Source organism: Crinia signifera, chromosome 8 (assembly GCF_055691185.1).
Source record: "Crinia signifera chromosome 8, ASM5569118v1, whole genome shotgun sequence".
In the NCBI taxonomy this organism is placed as follows: Eukaryota; Metazoa; Chordata; class Amphibia; order Anura; family Myobatrachidae; genus Crinia; species Crinia signifera.
Genome location: NC_139224.1, coordinates 7773100 through 7791341, shown reverse-complemented (window position 1 = coordinate 7791341; position 18242 = coordinate 7773100). Strand labels below are relative to the sequence as shown.

At 48.7% G+C, this 18242-nt stretch overlaps 1 protein-coding gene across 1 annotated transcript in view; it reads right to left on the bottom strand.

The window, feature by feature from the left end:
• Window positions 1–18242, bottom strand: part of PLXND1 (plexin D1) — a 108425-nt gene that overhangs the window by 66702 nt on the left and 23481 nt on the right. The window contains exons 2-5 of the mRNA XM_083155676.1: window positions 6393–6569; window positions 2939–3070; window positions 2005–2105; window positions 1052–1181 (exon numbers count right to left, since the gene is read on the bottom strand). Coding sequence (XP_083011802.1) covers window positions 1052–1181; window positions 2005–2105; window positions 2939–3070; window positions 6393–6569 — 540 coding nt within the window. The remainder of the gene's footprint in view (window positions 1–1051; window positions 1182–2004; window positions 2106–2938; window positions 3071–6392; window positions 6570–18242) is intronic.

The following is an 18242-nucleotide window of genomic DNA, read 5'->3' as shown; positions in this document are numbered from 1 at the left end:
TTCTTTTTTTAACCATTTCATGACCAAAGAGCTTGATCCCTTTTTATAGTTAAAGTTTGGGATGTGTCTGTTTCATCTGTCTTTCTTTATTAACCTAAATAATGTCATATTGTTTTTTTTACCTGGGAGACACCAGACTTTCTTTTGGTATCATATGGCAATTAATGTCTAGATTTCTAAAACACCTGGATACATTTCCTCCTTCCACAATCTTTCCGGCCAATAGACACCTTACATTTCATAGTTCCGCACATCGCCCGTATCTTGTCTTGGTGGCTCGTCTGCAGGGTCACCAACAGCTCCCAAACCAATGAGCCCCACAATTGTCTACTGGGGACTGAGGGGCAGATTATTAACCCTAAAGTGTCTGGTGATAATGTACCAGCTAGGGATGCCAATCCCAGGACATTTTTTTAAATACCAGGATTGGATTCAGGTTTGAAAAAGGCTCAATCCCGGAATTCCCGGATTGGCTTCCCTAATTAAAAAGTTTAAAAAAAATGCACCCCTTCTCCCTCCAAACCAGCCACCCCGCACAGTTATTTACATGGACGGGCGCTGTGGTCCGGAGTGGGGCAGGTGGCAGCTGTGCCACTGGGAGGAGGCGGGTGGATGGTGGGCTGCGCAGTATGATCTCTGACCAGGGGGGCACGCCAGGGTCACAGCGTGGCAGCATTTGAGCGGATGCTCAGACGCCACCCACCATTAGACTGTGCATGCGCAGTCTAGTCTCGAAATCCCAGAACTGGAAACTCCAATCCCGGGATTCGAATCCCGGCAATTTTAGGGCCAAATCCTGGGATCCCGACGATCCGGAGATAGACCACCCTAGTACCAGCCCATCAGCTTCCAAACACAGCACATAATTTGGCAGCCAGGGGCAGATTGGCTGGCACGTTATCACCGGACACTTTATCACTACAGCAGGCTTAATAAATCTGCCCCGGGTGTATTGCGAGTCTGTCATCCCGAACGGTCGCCGGACTTGAACCGCAATACACCCGGTTCATGGTGTTCTCCTAGAAGAAAGGGAATAGAATACTCCTCTTACCTGGGTATCTAAGGCCAAGTCAAACTTATCCGGCATAATCGTGACAGACGGGCACTGCTGCACGCCCCTGCTAGCGCTGGTCCAGAACATGGAATCCCCGCCGTTCCGGCAGTCCTGCTGCATGGAACACCTGGAATAAAGTCCAGCAGGTTATACGTCACTAGTGCTAAGTTCTTCCAAACGCTTCCAATACAGCTGATTTAACCCCTCGGGCTCCAGGCTGCCCGAGAGCCTCTTATCTAACAGACGCAAGCTGATGTCAAATTAACGAGACTGCTGCGGCCTGAGCCGGAATAGTGATGAGTAATTAGCGTTGTAGCGGGACATTGCTCCCAACCGGTGACCTTCCCAACTCGGTGACAGTATGTGCAACTCACATCGGGCTCGCTGCATATATTAATCTGCCGCCTAATTAATCAGACGGAAGCATCATGGCGAGCCTGTAATTCCAACAGTGATTTACGTGCTGTCCGCTAATGAGCGCATTCGATGGATACAGCGTTACATCATCAGCGCCCTAAGATGTGTGAATGGTTTATAGAATTCTAGCAGGTGAGGTGACAAATGAATAGGAGATCCCAGATAATGTCCCAGTGTCCTAGAACCTGCGGCTCATCATTAATGTCATTTGCTAATTAGTACATACTCGTTTCTGTTAAGAGAACTGGCAACGCCACTCTGTTTTGATAGTCATACAACATGGTTCAGGACATAAGCAAGGCTAAAGGTGGACATCGGAAGCCGACCATCGATGTTCCCAGCTCGATGGAAATGGTGGTTTTTCTAATAATGATGGGATTGCGATGGATGTCACCCGTCATAAGCCTCTTTGTCATTGTAGTTATGGACAGGTATATGGGGAATACGGGAAGAGATTGTGTAAGACTAGAATAGTACAAAATGATCACGAGACCCAAGAACCTAACTATGATGTCATAAAGTGATTGGCCAACCTGTCTTCCATATTGCACCATCCACAATAGGCGTCAGCAGCTTGCAGGCAGACTGCGCAGGTCCGGAACGCGCCACAGTCCGCAACTTTCACTTGTGTCAGCTGGAAGAGAGAAGAGATCTTCGATGACCGGTGGAATGTGTAGAAAATATCCCTCGTTATGCAATAAAGAATCTCACAAACCAGCTCACATTCTGCCTGCAATGCTAACTGCGTCACAGGGACGTCATTTGTAGCCGGGAGACCGAAAACTGTGCCTCGCACCTCGGGCCGAACCTAAGTTTAACCTGCGGGAACTACTGACGACCAGGGTGACTATATGCACTGAAATAATATCCATAGTTGGAAATGTATAACTGGATACATGCGTATACACGGACTAATTTATGTTCGTACGCCTACCGGAGTCATCGCAACTCATTCACATTGCGCACACTCGCAGCCAATACGCAATATAGGAGGTCGACTGCTAGGTTAGCACTATGGCTACGCAAAATGGATGGGGGTGCGGCGTCGCTGGCTCCATATTACGCTGCATGCATGACTGCGCGAAAGCGGCCATTTTGTCAACCACTCCCTGTAAACTCCCTGTTAACTTTAAACAGTCACTTCCTGTCTTCACAAAATGCTCATTGTGAGCAGGATCTCAGCGGGAGCTTGGCGCATGCACTGTACGATCGCAGAACATGCGCAGTCTGACGATAATCTCCACATTGCGTGAACATCAACCACAGTGTACAAACATAAATTGGGCCAGCGGTCACTGTCTATGTGTAAATATGAGGGCGCACCGGCATGACAAGCATCACACTAGCCGCCAACAAGAGCCTAAGAAATGGCTAATACCGCAAACTAACAGAAAAACCTATATAATGACGACAATAACACAGGACTGCTGTCTGAAATTGAATAACATGTGGTAAGTGACACGTTACCTGGTGTGATGTCATCACATAGAGATAGGCAGGATCCACAGGGTCAAACCGCATGATGTGGTGCACCGGCTGCCCGCGGGCTATGGAGATGGACTGTTTGCTGACGATGTTCATGGTGGCGTCCAAGTTAATCTGTGGGCACAAGCAGCAGTCAGCAGAGGGAAGGGGCACAGAATTTAGTTTCATGACTTCACGTATCCTGCTGCTAGGAATAAGCTCACTGAGTATTATAGGAGAGCAAGGCTACAAGTCTGTCAGTCACACTCTGCCAGCACATACAGTATACAGATGAGCCGTAAAAGGCACCATCTGTAGAATCACCAGTACTCCGTACTGTGATTCATAGCGATGTTAAACAGTGGCTTTACCTAGTCTTTACACCCGCACAGACCAATACACACAAAATCCAAGGCGGTGGAGGGTTAACCCCACAAAGAGCAGATTAATGCTCTGCAGGACGTCTCAGCCAGTGACAATAAAACAGCAGTCTGCGACCACGGAGGAAATTCCGTAAAACCATTTCCCAAACTCGCACCCCACCTCCTCTCTCTCCCACCCCATTTTCTCATTCATTATCTTTCACTCATAACCTTGGATTCTTCGTTCCCGCAGCCATCCGGGAATTCTAACCGAATAAGCCCCCCGCTGCAAAATGCGCCGCGAGCCACCTCAATTAGTGTCTTTCATTTGCATCTGTTTCTTTTGCGACTTTAGCGCGGGCGCATGATGCCCGGGCACGGGAGGCTGCGGGGAGTTAGGTGTGAGATGAGATACAGTGTGCCCAGGATCCCAGATGACCAATTGTCGGACGCGTCTCCTCCAGAGGATTAGATCTGGTGGAGTCACTCATTCCGGCTGTTAATACTTTATCAGCGCCCTCTCGCAGGAACACAGATCTGAATTACACACTATTAGCAGGAGGCCACAGGTCCCCAGAAGAAGGTAACTGCTCTGGAATTGGATTAGAAACGTGTGAGCTGGGGGAATAGAGCGATGTCTGCGGATAGGAGGCAGATTATATTCTAATGCTGTCAGATGGACATTTAGGGAAGATGATGGGCGACAGGACTGGTCTGTGCAGGGCTGCGTACTGATGTGTACAGGTAAACATCCGCTCGCTAGCGCCCACAGAGAGGAGAATAGTGATTTCCGCACTTCTGTGTGCCCGTCTGAATAGGGCCCATTGTTCCATCTACATACAAATCAGGACCAGAGCATGTAAAGCACCATATTACCAGACAATTTCTTAGTAAATATGGACACAAATGTAGTGTTTTTTGTTGTCTTTTCCAGTTTTGGAGTCCCACAATTAACCCCTTAATGATTGACTGTGCACATCATGTTTAGGAACTTGATAGATGAGATATTCTCTAACACAGGCCTGGCCAAACTGGTCCCTGAGGTCTACTAACTGTCACATTTCCCAGACCACCTAGCTGCTGCACAGGTGTAGTCATTACTGTCACATTTCCCAGATCCCCTAGCTGGTGCACAGGTGTAGTCATTACTAACTGTCACATTTCCCAGACCACCTAGCTGGTACACAGGTGTAGTCATTACTGTCACATTTCCCAGATCCCCTAGCTGGTGCACAGGTGTAGTCATTACTAACTGTCACATTTCCCAGACCACCTAGCTGCTGCACAGGTGCAGTCATTACTAACTGTCACATTTCCCAGATCACCTAGCTGCTGCACAGGTGTAGTCATTACTGTCACATTTCCCAGATCCTCTAGCTGGTGCACAGGTGTAGTCATTACTAACTGTCACATTTCCCAGACCACCTAGCTGGTACACAGGTGTAGTCATTACTGTCACATTTCCCAGATCCCCTAGCTGGTGCACAGGTGTAGTCATTACTAACTGTCACATTTCCCAGACCACCTAGCTGCTGCACAGGTGCAGTCATTACTAACTGTCACATTTCCCAGATCACCTAGCTGCTGCACAGGTGCAGTCATTACGCACTGTCACATTTCCCAAACCAACTACCTGGTGCACAGGTGCAGTCATTACTAACTGTCACATTTCCCAGACCACCTAGCTGGTGCACAGGTGCAGTCATTACTAACTGTCACATTTACCAGATCACCTAGCTGGTGCACAGGTGTAGTCATTACTAGCTGTCACAGTCCCAGACCACCTAGCTGTTGCACAGGTGCAATCATTACTGTCACATATCACAGACCACCTAGCTGAAGCACAGGTGCAGTCATTACTACTAACTGTCACATTTCCAGACCACCTAGCTGGAGCACAGGTGTAGTCATTACTGTCACATTTCCAGATGACCTAGCTGGAGCAAAGGTGCAGTCATTACTAACTGTCAAATTTCCCAGACATTCTAGCTGGTTCACAGGTGCAGTCATTACTGTCACATTTCTAGATGACCTAGCTGGAGCACAGGTGTAGTCATTACTAACTGTCACATTTCCCAGACCATCTAGCTGATGCACAGGTGTAGTCATTACTGTCACATTTACAGATGACCTAGCTGGAGCACAGGTGTAGTCATTACTAACTGTCACATTTCCCTGGTGCAAATAAGCCCCATCTGCCTGTGTGGCACAAGTACAACTATGTGACAGCCCCCCATCCCCAGATAACTGTGTGCGTGGTACATAGGTGGGGGCTGCAGTAGTTAACACTGCCTCTCTCCTCTCCATATATGACACCCAAGGCTGACAGGAAAGGTGATGAGGTGCATGTATAAACCGCTGATTACTGCAGTGTTTGCCATTCCGCTCAGCGAAGGTATAAAGTGGTAACAGCAAATATAGAACTGGCGTCGCTCTTAGGTGTAAGATGTGCATATTTACAAGGTAAAGGTGAGACTGGAAATAAAAGCAGCCGGTTTGGAGATTGTGTTATATACAGCAACATACGGAAACCAAGAATTTCTGGCAGACTTAATAAAATCTAAAAATACTTGTTTGTTATTCTTTAAACATATTTTGGGCCAGATGTACTAAGCTTAAAAAGTGATAAAATGGAGAGTGATAAACCACCAGCCAATCAGCTCCTACCTGTCATGTCACAGGCTGTGTTTGAAAAATGGCAGGTAGGAGCTGATTGGCTGGCTGTTTATCACTCTCCATTTAATCACTTTTCAAGCTTAGTGCATCTGACCCCAGGTAGTTACTGCACAAGAGATGCGATTTCTATTCTACGTACTGTGCAAGTTCCTATCTATTGACACGGCTGAACTGTATTGCCACCGAGCTGTCCACCACCTGGTGACTTTTGCATGAGGCATTATATGGTGGTGCCTCATGCTAGGCAGGATTCTCCTGTATGTACTGAGGTAGGCTGGTCCAATGGAAACAGGCAGGTTGGAGTTTCAGTATAGGTGGGCTGTGGAAGGGATTTCCTCACCATAGTCCTGTCCCGAAACCAGAACAATGAGTTTTTTATTTTTTGTTATTTTTTTTTTAACAGGTGTCCCAGAAATTACCTTATGTAGCCGGCCGCTGGTTGTGCCCAAAAACACCACCGTGTAGTTGCTGACGCTGGACACTGCCACGGAGGTCAAGCCCGGAGCCTTGAAGAGCGGCGTCGCAGACAGAGCGCGATTGATACCCAGCGGGTGCTGGAGATGAGCGGCCCCACAATCCAATTGCTCTTCCTGCAGCTGTGAAGAATAGAGAGCAGTGTCAGACAAGGGAAATGGGTCTAACCACGGCCGCGCCGCATTCACCCACACAACGCACTTATTATATTATTACACGCCAAGGCTGGCACTATAATCTCAGGCCGTTTCATCACACACCAGAGGGTCCCAGGGCAAGGATATCCCATCTTATCACATTACACATCAGTTGAAAATGACATTTTTTTTATTTTTTTTAAATTGCAGCATAAATCAGCAAAAGGTCAAAGAATTCAGCCATTAACCCCGTGGGTGCCAGATTATAAATCACCGAGCCGAGGTGCTGAATAATCATCGGCTAATTGTTTCTGTCTGGAGTCTCTGGGAATAATTGCAACAAACTTTTTAACTGGGAGAAAGCCAAAGCGGTTCACCCCCAGCCCCCACCCATCCGTCCCCCTGGACTGTGACTGTTCTGCTGGGGCAAACACATAAAGCACAATATAAAAATACTTCTGTAAAAAAAACAGAACCACCCTTCCCTCTGTAACAGGCAAGGGACACAAACTGCTCTGCAGGAACCACACAGGCTGCTCTGCAGGAACCACACAGGCTGCTCTGCAGGAACCACACACAGGCTGCTCTGCAGGAACCACACAAACTGCTCTGCAGGAACCACACACACAGGCTGCTCTGCAGGAACCACACACAGGCTGCTCTGCAGGAACCACACACAGGCTGCTCTGCAGGAACCACACACAGGCTGCTCTGCAGGAACCACACACAGGCTGCTCTGCAGGAACCACAAATGCTGCTCTGCAGGAACCACACACAGGCTGCTCTGCAGGAACCACACACAGGCTGCTCTGCAGGAACCACACACAGGCTGTTCTGCAGCAACCACACACACACACACTGCTCTGCAGGAACCACACACAGGCTGCTCTGCAGGAACCACACACAGGCTGCTCTGCAGGAACCACACACAGGCTGCACTGCAGGAACCACACACAGGCTGCACTGCAGGAACCACACACACACACTGCTCTGCAGGAACCACACACAGGCTGCTCTGCAGGAACCACACACAGGCTGCTCTGCAGGAACCACACACAGGCTGCTCTGCAGGAACCACACGCAGGCTGCTCTGCAGGAACCACACACAGGCTGCTCTGCAGGTACCATAAGGCTGCTCTGCAGGAACCACACACAGGCTGTTCTGCAGGAACCACACAGGCTGCTCTGCAGGAACCACACAGGCTGCTCTGCAGGAACCATACAGGCTGCTCTGCAGGAACCACACAGGCTGCTCTGCAGGAACCATACACAGGCTGCTCTGCAGGAACCACACAAACTGCTCTGCAGGAACCACACACACACACTGCTCTGCAGGAACCACACACAGGCTGCTCTGCAGGAACCACACACAGGCTGATCTGCAGGAACCACACAAACTGCTCTGCAGGAACCACACACGCTGCTCTGCATGCTCTGAAGTACACAGCTCTGCATTCCATAAGCTACCGGACATGTTACACAAATTGCTGTGCATGGACCACCACCAGTGGGATTGCCCACCTACAGATGACAGGAATTTCACTAGTAGCTTGTAAAAGCCATTCTGACACCTTTCACGCTATACATGCAGGTTTCCCGCTGGGTTTTGGCTGTGCTTTTTAACCATATACTACCCTAACATCATCCTGCAGGGAGTTTTTGTTTACTTGCTCATACCAATAGTCATAACTTTAAATAAAAATCACTTTGTCATATCCTAAGGCAAAAAACAGCAACTATCCTGGTGGTAGACACTGCTGAAAAGCACAGACTGTAAATTTACTAACGTTTCTAAAAAATAAATTTGGTTATGTTGCCCATAGCAACCCATCAGTTTCTAGCTGTGCTGTCATATCTCTATTGCATTCTTGAAAATGATAGACATAATTTGATTGGTTACTATGGGCAACATCACCACACATTTAATCTATAGAAACTTACAAATTTACCTCAGAGAGAGATAATGCAATGCACAGAGCGCATTTAAATACAGTAAAGTCATAAAGAGGTGGCAGATCTGGGCATGCCATGGTACAGTGGTAGGCAAACGCTGGCACCCCAGCTGCTGTGGAACTACATCTCCCAGCATGCCTTGCCAGAGAACTGCTGTTTAGCACAAGGTAAGACTGTGGCAAGGCATGCTGGGATGTGTAGCTGTATAGCAGCTGACGCTACACAGGTGGCCACACCTGAAATTGTCGGGAGTGTTTTTATTTAGAAAACTTTTAAAATATTTCTTTAATAAAAGATATAAAATATTTTATTTTTACAAATATATACTTAAGGCATAGCTCCCAACATGACCCATGCCAGGAGGACACAATGCTCTGTTCCTGGACTTCCCTGGTAATGTATGATTGCCATCACCTGTGGGGAGCTGGGTAATTGATAATAAAGGTGTCACCACAGGTGATGGCAATCATACATTACCAGGGAAGCCCAGGAGCAGAGCATTGTGTCCTCCTGGAGAGAGGCATGCTGGGAGGTATGGATAATGTATGATTGCCATCACCTGTGGGGAGCTGGGTAATTGATAAGAAAGGTGTCATCACAGGTGCTGGCAATCATACATTACTAGGGAAGCCCAGGAACAGAGCATTGTGTCCTCCTGGAGAGGGGCATGCTGGGAGGTATGGATAATGTATGATTGCCATCACCTGTGGTAAGCTAGGTAACTGATAAGAAAGGTGTCACCACAGGTGATGGCAATCATAAATTAAGAGGAAAGTACAGGAGCAGAGTAGAGTGTCCCTCCCGGAGAGGGTCATGTTAGGAGGTATGGGTCTAGTTCAGGGCTTCTCAAACTCGGTCCTTAGGACCCCACACAGTTCACGTTTTCTAGGTCACCCGGCAGGTTCACAAGTGCATTCATTACTCATTGACACATTTTAAAAGATCCACAGGTGGAGCTAATTACTACACTTGTGATTCTGTGAGAAGACCTGAAAAACATGCACTGTGTGAGGTCCTGAGGACCGAGTTTGAGAATCTGTGGACTAGAGAACGGTAAAATACTACACCAGAGGTTCCCAAACACAATCCTCAAGGTACCCCCAACAATCCAGGTTTTAGGGAAATCCATTCTTAAGCACAGGTGACTACTTCAGTCAGTTTCATTATACCATCTGTGCACAAGCAGGGATACTGTATGTCCTCTGGGAACCAGTGCGCTATACAGATCCCATAACAGCAAAATAAAACCATATTTACATGATATTATGCCAAGTAATATGTTAACAACCTTTAGAATCTTAGCATGTCTTGTATCTCCTGATTTATAAGGATGCAGAAACCCCCTCTCCAACATATGGGATATCTGTAATCAGGATGCAGCCCCCCCACCCCTTTCCCCCCTCAGCCATGGGAAGCGTTTCGACTAAATTTAGAAAAATTCCATTGCAGTTATGCTGCAGGATTCCCAAGTCCCCAAACATGTAATTCTGAGCTCGCTGTCACGGATTGGGGTCACCGGGATTTGTAAAATTACTGTTTGTTACAAAGTTTATGACAATTACTGTAAACAATTGTTGCGGCTCGGTTACTCGTACGAAGCAGCCAGCCAGGATAATGTATCATACTGCTATACCGTCCCAAGCTAATGCAAATCTAGCGTCGGCTGATGTATTATCACTAATTACTCCCAACGCAACCAGGGTGTGGCTATGGTAATGCAATCACCAAGGTACACCAACAGTCCAGGTCTTAAGGATATCCATGTTTAGGCACAGGTGGCTTGAGTCAGGTAGATTATACCATACCATATCACATGCATGTTTATATGTGCTAATTGGTCACCTCTGCACTGCATGGTCACTGCTGCCCCCAGACCTCCCTGCACTGTCCCATGGTGTCACTGCTGATTGGCCAACACGACAGGAGGACCGCCCCCCTCTGGGATAAGTTTAATTTCATGTTCTTTACCTAATTTACTAATTTAGAAAAATGACAATTTCTGAGCAGTTTTTGGGGAAAACATTCACCAGTTAAGTGATTAAACCGAGACGCACATGAATTACACAGCGGCTGATTAAAACCAGATGTAATGAAGGCTTGAAGGCAGCAGACACATAACCTGTGTAATTCATGAGCCTCCTTATTAATATCTTCAATAATTCTTGTTTCCTGGTTTAAAATAGGGGTAGGCAACTTGTGGCATGCCGACTACTGTGGAACTACACATCCCAGCATGCCCTGCCACTGTCAATCTAAATCAGCAGCACCTGGGTGGGGGCGCCTAGGGTGACCACCTCATCCCATTAATTCTGGACACATATTAATTACACAGGTTCTGTGGCTGATTAAATCCAGGTGAAATTGAGTCTTGAAGTCAGCCAGCCACAGAACCTGTGTAATAATATAATATGAGTCCAGATGAGGTGGTAACACTAGGGGTGCCTAATTACTAAATATTGGAGAAGTGGGCAAGCAGAGATGTTGCCCTTAGCAACCAAACAGCTTCTACGGATCATTTATCAATATATTCTATACAGTTGTAGGTAGAAGACAATGGCCGTCCCCGGCAACAAGGGGGCGTGGCCTGGCTCCCATTTTCCTTCCTTTTCTGGTCCTAGAGACACTGGGCTGCCCCCAGTGGCTGTCTGCCTGCAGTGCCAGTTCCTACATTCAGCCAATCACTTTACTAGGAACTAGTGACATCACTGAGGCATTTTCTTATGAATAATGGTTCCCCACACAAAATGGCTGCCTCCCTTGTGAGTTGTGACACCGCTGGCTACACAATGCACTCTAAGAGAACTGCATTGCTTTGGTATGATTGCTTTGAAGGCCCAGACAGAGATTATCCTGGATATCCTACCTCTGGGCATGGGCGAGGAGGAATGTACGAAGTGCTTAGTGGCTGGTGTGGCAGAATGTGTCGCGCTGGCCGCACACACTTCCCCACACAGTGCGCTTTCCAGGATTCCCAGCCACAGATGTTTCCAGTTGTGTAAATGTATCGCACACTCACTGGGACACATCCCCCATATCCTCACAGCTGTTTGCGGATCCTGCCAGCTACACAATGAGAAAGGAGCAGAGACATCGATGGTGGCTGGCGGCTGTTACTGGCAATACGGCACGATGAATAAGGGGGCCTGGATAGCGCAGGGCTGGATCCACGCCTCATAGTAACGCCCTGCGTGTGTGCAATGGCAGGTGTACAACGTATACATAGACTATGTGGCGGACGTACGCTTGCGCTCTATGTGTAACTGCAATAAAAAGGGTTGTGATTTTCTACACTCAGATGACACAAGCCACTACCTGATCTCTATGAGGTGAAGTACCCCCAGTGACCACTAGAGGCCACACGCTGCACCAAATTACTCCTTTGTGTGCGTAAAGATGTCACAACAGAAAGTGAAAGAAATTTTTGCAGGGACACCGATCTGGAAAAAATTAGCTGAATATGGAGAGAGGGAGCTGTGAAGGCAGATATCGGAGGTAGGTGCAGATAAGTACAGGGGGTGCGGTGCAGAGTTTGTAGGCTAAAAACTGTCACAGCTCAAAGTTAAAGTGCATTAGAGAAGCCGTCATTGTGTCATGGGCCCTTATTCTGATCGATGCGGATATTCCCGCTTGCGTACGGGCCGCCGATGTTTATCTTCTGCGCATGTGCAGAGGTCACTCTGCGCATGTGCAGGCGATTTCGCCGCAAGGATTCTCTATACGCCGCACAGGGGGCGTAGAGGGGCGTGAGGGGCTACTTATCCTCATTACCCTATGCATACGCCCCGCGTTTCATGGGCGTTCCCATGCAAACGCGGGGCGTATGCATGGTAATGAGGCCGTGACGCGTGGGTACGGGGCGGGCATCTGACATCGCCGGATGTCAGCTGCCCGCCCCCATACAAGATTTCACACGGACAAGTGTCCGTGTGGTCTTGTGTTGCGGGACCTGGTGGAGCGTGCGGCCCTGCATTCGATGTTCGGCGACCATCGAATGCAGGGGCTGCTCCCACCATGGAGGAGGCGTATCCCCGTCCAATTTCATGCGGATCGCCACATATCCGCGTACGGACGGCAGGTGGCGATCCGTATGGAAGGCGGGGATTCGCCTGCACGGTCGTGGCCGCATATTCTGATCGGGCCGCACCGATCAGAATAAGGGCCATGGTCTGAGTGATCCAGACTGAGGTCGCACCTTCTGCCAATACTGTAAGTGACGTCCTCCGTGGAAGACACGGGAATTCCTCATCCTGATATGAGAAGATCCCGCAGACTCCTCAGTGACACGTTACGAGATGCAGGCGTCACTTTGATTCTGCAGTAACCAGTCAGACACAGACGGTAATAGAAGTGTGCACGGGGTTACTCAGGGTGGCCGGTGTTTGCCTTCTGCGACTTTGGCAAAGCCACTGCGTACAAAGCGGCTGTCCTGCAGCATCCACCACTGAATCGGCCCCTAAATGCTCCACGACCTGTATTAAATAATCTACAAATACACTCTGAATGCAATGCGACTAGGACGCATGAAGAGACTGCGCTGATTAATGTTATACATGACACCAGCATTGCTGTGTGCCACTGAGTCTCCGGGGTAAATGTACTAAAGCTACTAAAATTAAAGAGGTGATGTTACCCATAGCAACTAATGCGATTATGATTTTATTACATTTTCCCAGGCTGTGTAATGTAAGTCTGACCCTACCGGTCTGCTGCGACTGACACGGGCTGATCACAGACCCTCCCTTATAACGCCAGGGCACGACTGCGGTTTCTCTGACACTACCAGAGATCGGCCGGTTTCCACCGCCAAACGTTTTCCTGTCCGTCAACCTCCGGCCACATTTCGTTTACGCTCATACACATTTCCTGTCGCTATACAGACTCGCACATGCGCGATATGATCTGTCATTAGATCATCGCTCAATCGGTGAATTCGCCGATCAGCAGTCAACACTGAACCAGGCCCACAGACTGATGCGTCTATGTACTAAGCCTTGGAAAGAGGTCAGAGATAAAGTACCAGACAATCAGTCCCTAACTGTCATGTTACAGGCAGTGGCAGTTAGGAGCTGGTTGGTTGAAACTTTATTTCCACCCACTTTATCGCTCTCCAAGTCTTAGTACATAGGCCCTTAACTCTCTCTGCACATGTTACATCTGCCCCACCTGCACTGCACATAGTTTTGCCCATTTTGAGAACACATTTGTACTGCAATCAGATCAGGGGCCATAGACCCCTCAGTCACACACAATATACAAATATCAGATTAATCAGCACTGTTTTCTTGTGCGTCTTAGTCACATTCCGTTGTGACTAAGATGCCTTTTCCAGGGAGAAAGATGCCGGACGCAGAGTTGCACTGGACATCGCAGCTCACTCACGTCAGGCACCTCGCACTGTGCTGCATACTGAGGCTAGAATCAGGCACGTCCAAACTGTGGCCCCCCAGCTGTTGTGAAACTACAAATCCCAGCATGCCTGGCCATAGTTTTAGCATTCCCTAATAGCAAAACTGTGGCAAGGCATGATGGGACTTGTAGTTTCACAACAGCTGGAGGGCCATAGTTTGGACATGCATGGGTTAGCCCAGTGGTTCCCAAACTGTGTGCCGTGGCTCCCTGGCGTGCCTCGGGACACTTGCAGGGGTGCCTTGGATTGGTGGTCCTGGATCAATTAAAATTATTTATGGTCGATCTAAAAGGCAAAAACATTGCTGGTGGGCTGTCAATAATAAAATATGTGGACAAACAGAAGCTAATCCTGTCCCTCATCCATAATTAAACATTTGTATGACATATAAAACAATTTACTTAATTATTTTTTTTTAAATCTGAATAAGAAACTTTTGGCCTAGGGGTGCCGTGTAAGAAATTCTGATGCTCTAGGGTGCCGCAATTTGAAAAAGTTTGGGAACCACTGGGTTAGCCGCTAGATCAGGAACTCCAGTCCTCGAGAGTTACCAACAGTTCAAGTTTTCCAGCTCACCTCACAGGTGCACAGGTGCCCTCATTACTGACTGACACATTTTAAAAGATCCACAGGTGGTGCTAACTACTTCACTTGTGATTCTGTGAGGAAACCTGGAAAACCTTAACTGTTGGTAGCTCTCGAGGACTGGAGTTGGCTACCCCTGGGCTAGAGGTATGTATCTCAGTCAGTGTGATTATATCATATTTGCACAAGCAGGGTTATTCCTAAAACCTGGACTGCTGGTTCCTCAAGGATCTTGTTTGGGAAACTCTTTGCTAAAGCATCTGAATTGAGCCATTATCTGCAAACAGCTATTTACTAAGCGGCGGATTTGAAATACAACGGTACTGCGCTCAGTATTATTGTCACTTTCAATCTCAGGGATAAAAATCATCAGCTCTGCAATCTCACCACCCAGTAAATATAATCGCAGGACCAGGGTAACAGGAAAAGCAGTGCGCACCAACTAGCACCCAAATATTGAATTTTTTCTAAAGATTTTATTAATTTTAATACTATTTATATTCAAAATGACTGCATTTAATTCCCATATTATTTATTATTATCCTTTATTTATATGGCGCCACAAGGGATCCGCAGCGCCCAATTACAGAGTACATATATGAATAAGCAAGAGAGTGACATAAGTTGAATACAATAGTACAGGGTGCTGTACACTGAAAAGAGAATCAGCGTGGCAGAAAACCACAGGATTTGGTACCATCAAAGGTGGGTTAAGTAACAGAGGGAAAAGTAAAGGAGGAGAGAGGGCCCTGCTCGTGAGAGCTTACATTCTAAAGGGGAGGGGCAGACAAACAGGGATGGGGTAGACAGTATGAACAGGGTTAAGGTGAGAGTTGGCTGGGTTTGGTGAAGAAGTGAGGTCTTGAGAGCCCGTTTGTAGTTTTGTGGAGAGTTCCAGAGGTAGGGAGCAGCACTCACTTGGGGGATAGAGGAGGTAGTGCCATGAATAGATAACAGGACCGATCCAGCGATGGCCCTATGGTAGGATCCAAGCGATCCTCTATTCTAGCTGTAACCAGGCCTCCATATGAATATGGTGCCCAAATCCAGCTGTGCCCAGTGATCAGGTGCAGGTGGCGCTGGCCCAGCTGCAGCCAGTAACACAGCAGTCTGCGCTGCGCTGACACCGCAGACCAGGCCTGGTGCTCAGGGTGGTGGGTGCCGCGTGTCTCTGGCAGCTGACACTCTGCAGAAGACACGGCCATGATGCTGCGGGACACTATCAGGCTTTCTATCAGCCCTCATTAGATTAGTGTCAGGAGGATGGATCCAGAGACACAGGGTGACGGTTCCAGGAAGGCTGACGCTGCTGTTCACACGTTATCGGCAGCTGTACGTGACACTCTGCACAGGTGGCCCCAAGCTCTGTCTACTGTCACACACAGCAGGTGGCCTGTCACATTAACCTCTCACAGTGCGTACGCGGCAGGTGCCAGGTGCTAGCAGAGCGGGGGGGGGGGGGGGGATACACCAGGATACACCGGATACTAGATGCCAGTTTCTATTATGCAATAGGGAAATGATAGACAGAATCTGATTGGTTGCTATGGGCAGTCATTTTTAGAAGCGTTACTAAATTTACCAGTTAGTACCTGTGTATTGCACAGACAGAGCTGTATATAATACCAGCAGGAAGTCGCTCCGATGCTGAGCAGGTGCTGCCTGGTATAACGTGTGTGATACAGCCCCCGCTGTGCTACACCTACACCATGGTGTCATCTCTGTAACCGGAGGGAAAGCGGCTCCTTTACTCAATGTCAGGTATATTAATCCTAATACACAGACACCAGGACAAACTGACCTCTCCCCTCCTCCTAATACACAGACACCAGGACAAACTGACCTCTCCCCTCCTCCTAATACACAGACATCAGGACACACTGACCTCTCCCCTCCTCCTAATACACAGACACCAGGACACACTGACCTCTCCCTCCTCCTAATACACAGACACCAGGACACACTGACCTCTCCCCTCCTCCTAATACACAGATATCAGGGGACACACTGACCTCTCCCCTCCTAATACACAGACATCAGGACACACTGACCTCTCCCCTCCTAATACACAGACACCAGGACAAACTGACCTCTCCCCTCCTCCTAATACACAGAAATCAGGGCACACTGACCTCTCCCCTCCTCCTAATACACAGACATCAGGACACACTGACCTCTCCCCTCCTCCTAATACACAGACATCAGGACACACTGACCTCTCCCCTCCTCCTAATACACAGACATCAGGACACACTGACCTCTCCCCTCCTCCTAATACACAGACATCCGGACACACTGACCTCTGCCCTCCTCCTAATACACAGACACCAGGACACACTGACCTCTGCCCTCCTCCTAATACACAGACACCAGGACACACTGACCTCTGCCCTCCTCCTAATACACAGACATCAGGACACACTGACCTCTCCCCTCCTAATACACAGACACCAGGGGATACACTGACCTCTCCCCTCCTCCTAATCCACAGACAACAGGACACACTGACCTCTCCCCTCCTCCTAATACACAGACATCAGGACACACTGACCTCTCCCCTCCTCCTAATACACAGACACCAGGACACACTGACCTCTCCCCTCCTCCTAATACACAGACACCAGGACACACTGACCTCTCCCCTCCTCCTAATACACAGACATCAGGGCACACTGACCTCTCCCATCCTCCTAATACACAGACACCAGGACACACTGACCTCTCCCCTCCTCCTAATACACAGACACCAGGACACACAGACCTCTCCCCTCCTCCTAATACACAGACACCAGGACACACCGACCTCTCCCCTCCTCCTAATACACAGACACCAGGACACACTGACCTCTCCCCTCCTCCTAATACACAGACACCAGGACACACTGACCTCTCCCCTCCTAATACACAGACATCAGGACGCACCGACCTCTCCCCTCCTCCTAATACACAGACATCAGGACACACTGACCTCTCCCCTCCTCCTAATACACAGACACCAGGACACGCTGACCTCTCCCCTCCTCCTAATACACAGACATCAGGACACACTGACCTCTCCCCTCCTCCTAATACACAGACATCAGGACACGCTGACCTCTCCCCTCCTCCTAATACACAGACATCAGGACACACCGACCTCTCCCCTCCTCCTAATACACAGGCATCAGGACACACTGACCTCTCCCCTCCTCCTAATACACAGGCATCAGGACACACTGACCTCTCCCCTCCTCCTAATACACAGGCATCAGGACACACTGACCTCTCCCCTCCTCCTAATACACAGACACCAGGACACACTGACCTCTCCCCTCCTCCTAATACACAGACATCAAGGGACACACTGACCTCTCCCCTCCTCCTAATACACAGGCATCAGGACACACTGACCTCTCCCCTCCTCCTAATACACAGACACCAGGACACACTGACCTCTCCCCTCCTCCTAATACACAGACATCAGGACACACACTGACCTCTCCCCTCCTCCTAATACACAGACATCAGGACACACCGACCTCTCCCCTCCTCCTAATACACAGACATCAGGACACACCGACCTCTCCCCTCCTCCTAATACACAGGCATCAGGACACACTGACCTCTCCCCTCCTCCTAATACACAGGCATCAGGGCACACTGACCTCTCCCCTCCTCCTAATACACAGACATCAGGGCACACTGACCTCTCCCCTCCTCCTAATACACAGGCA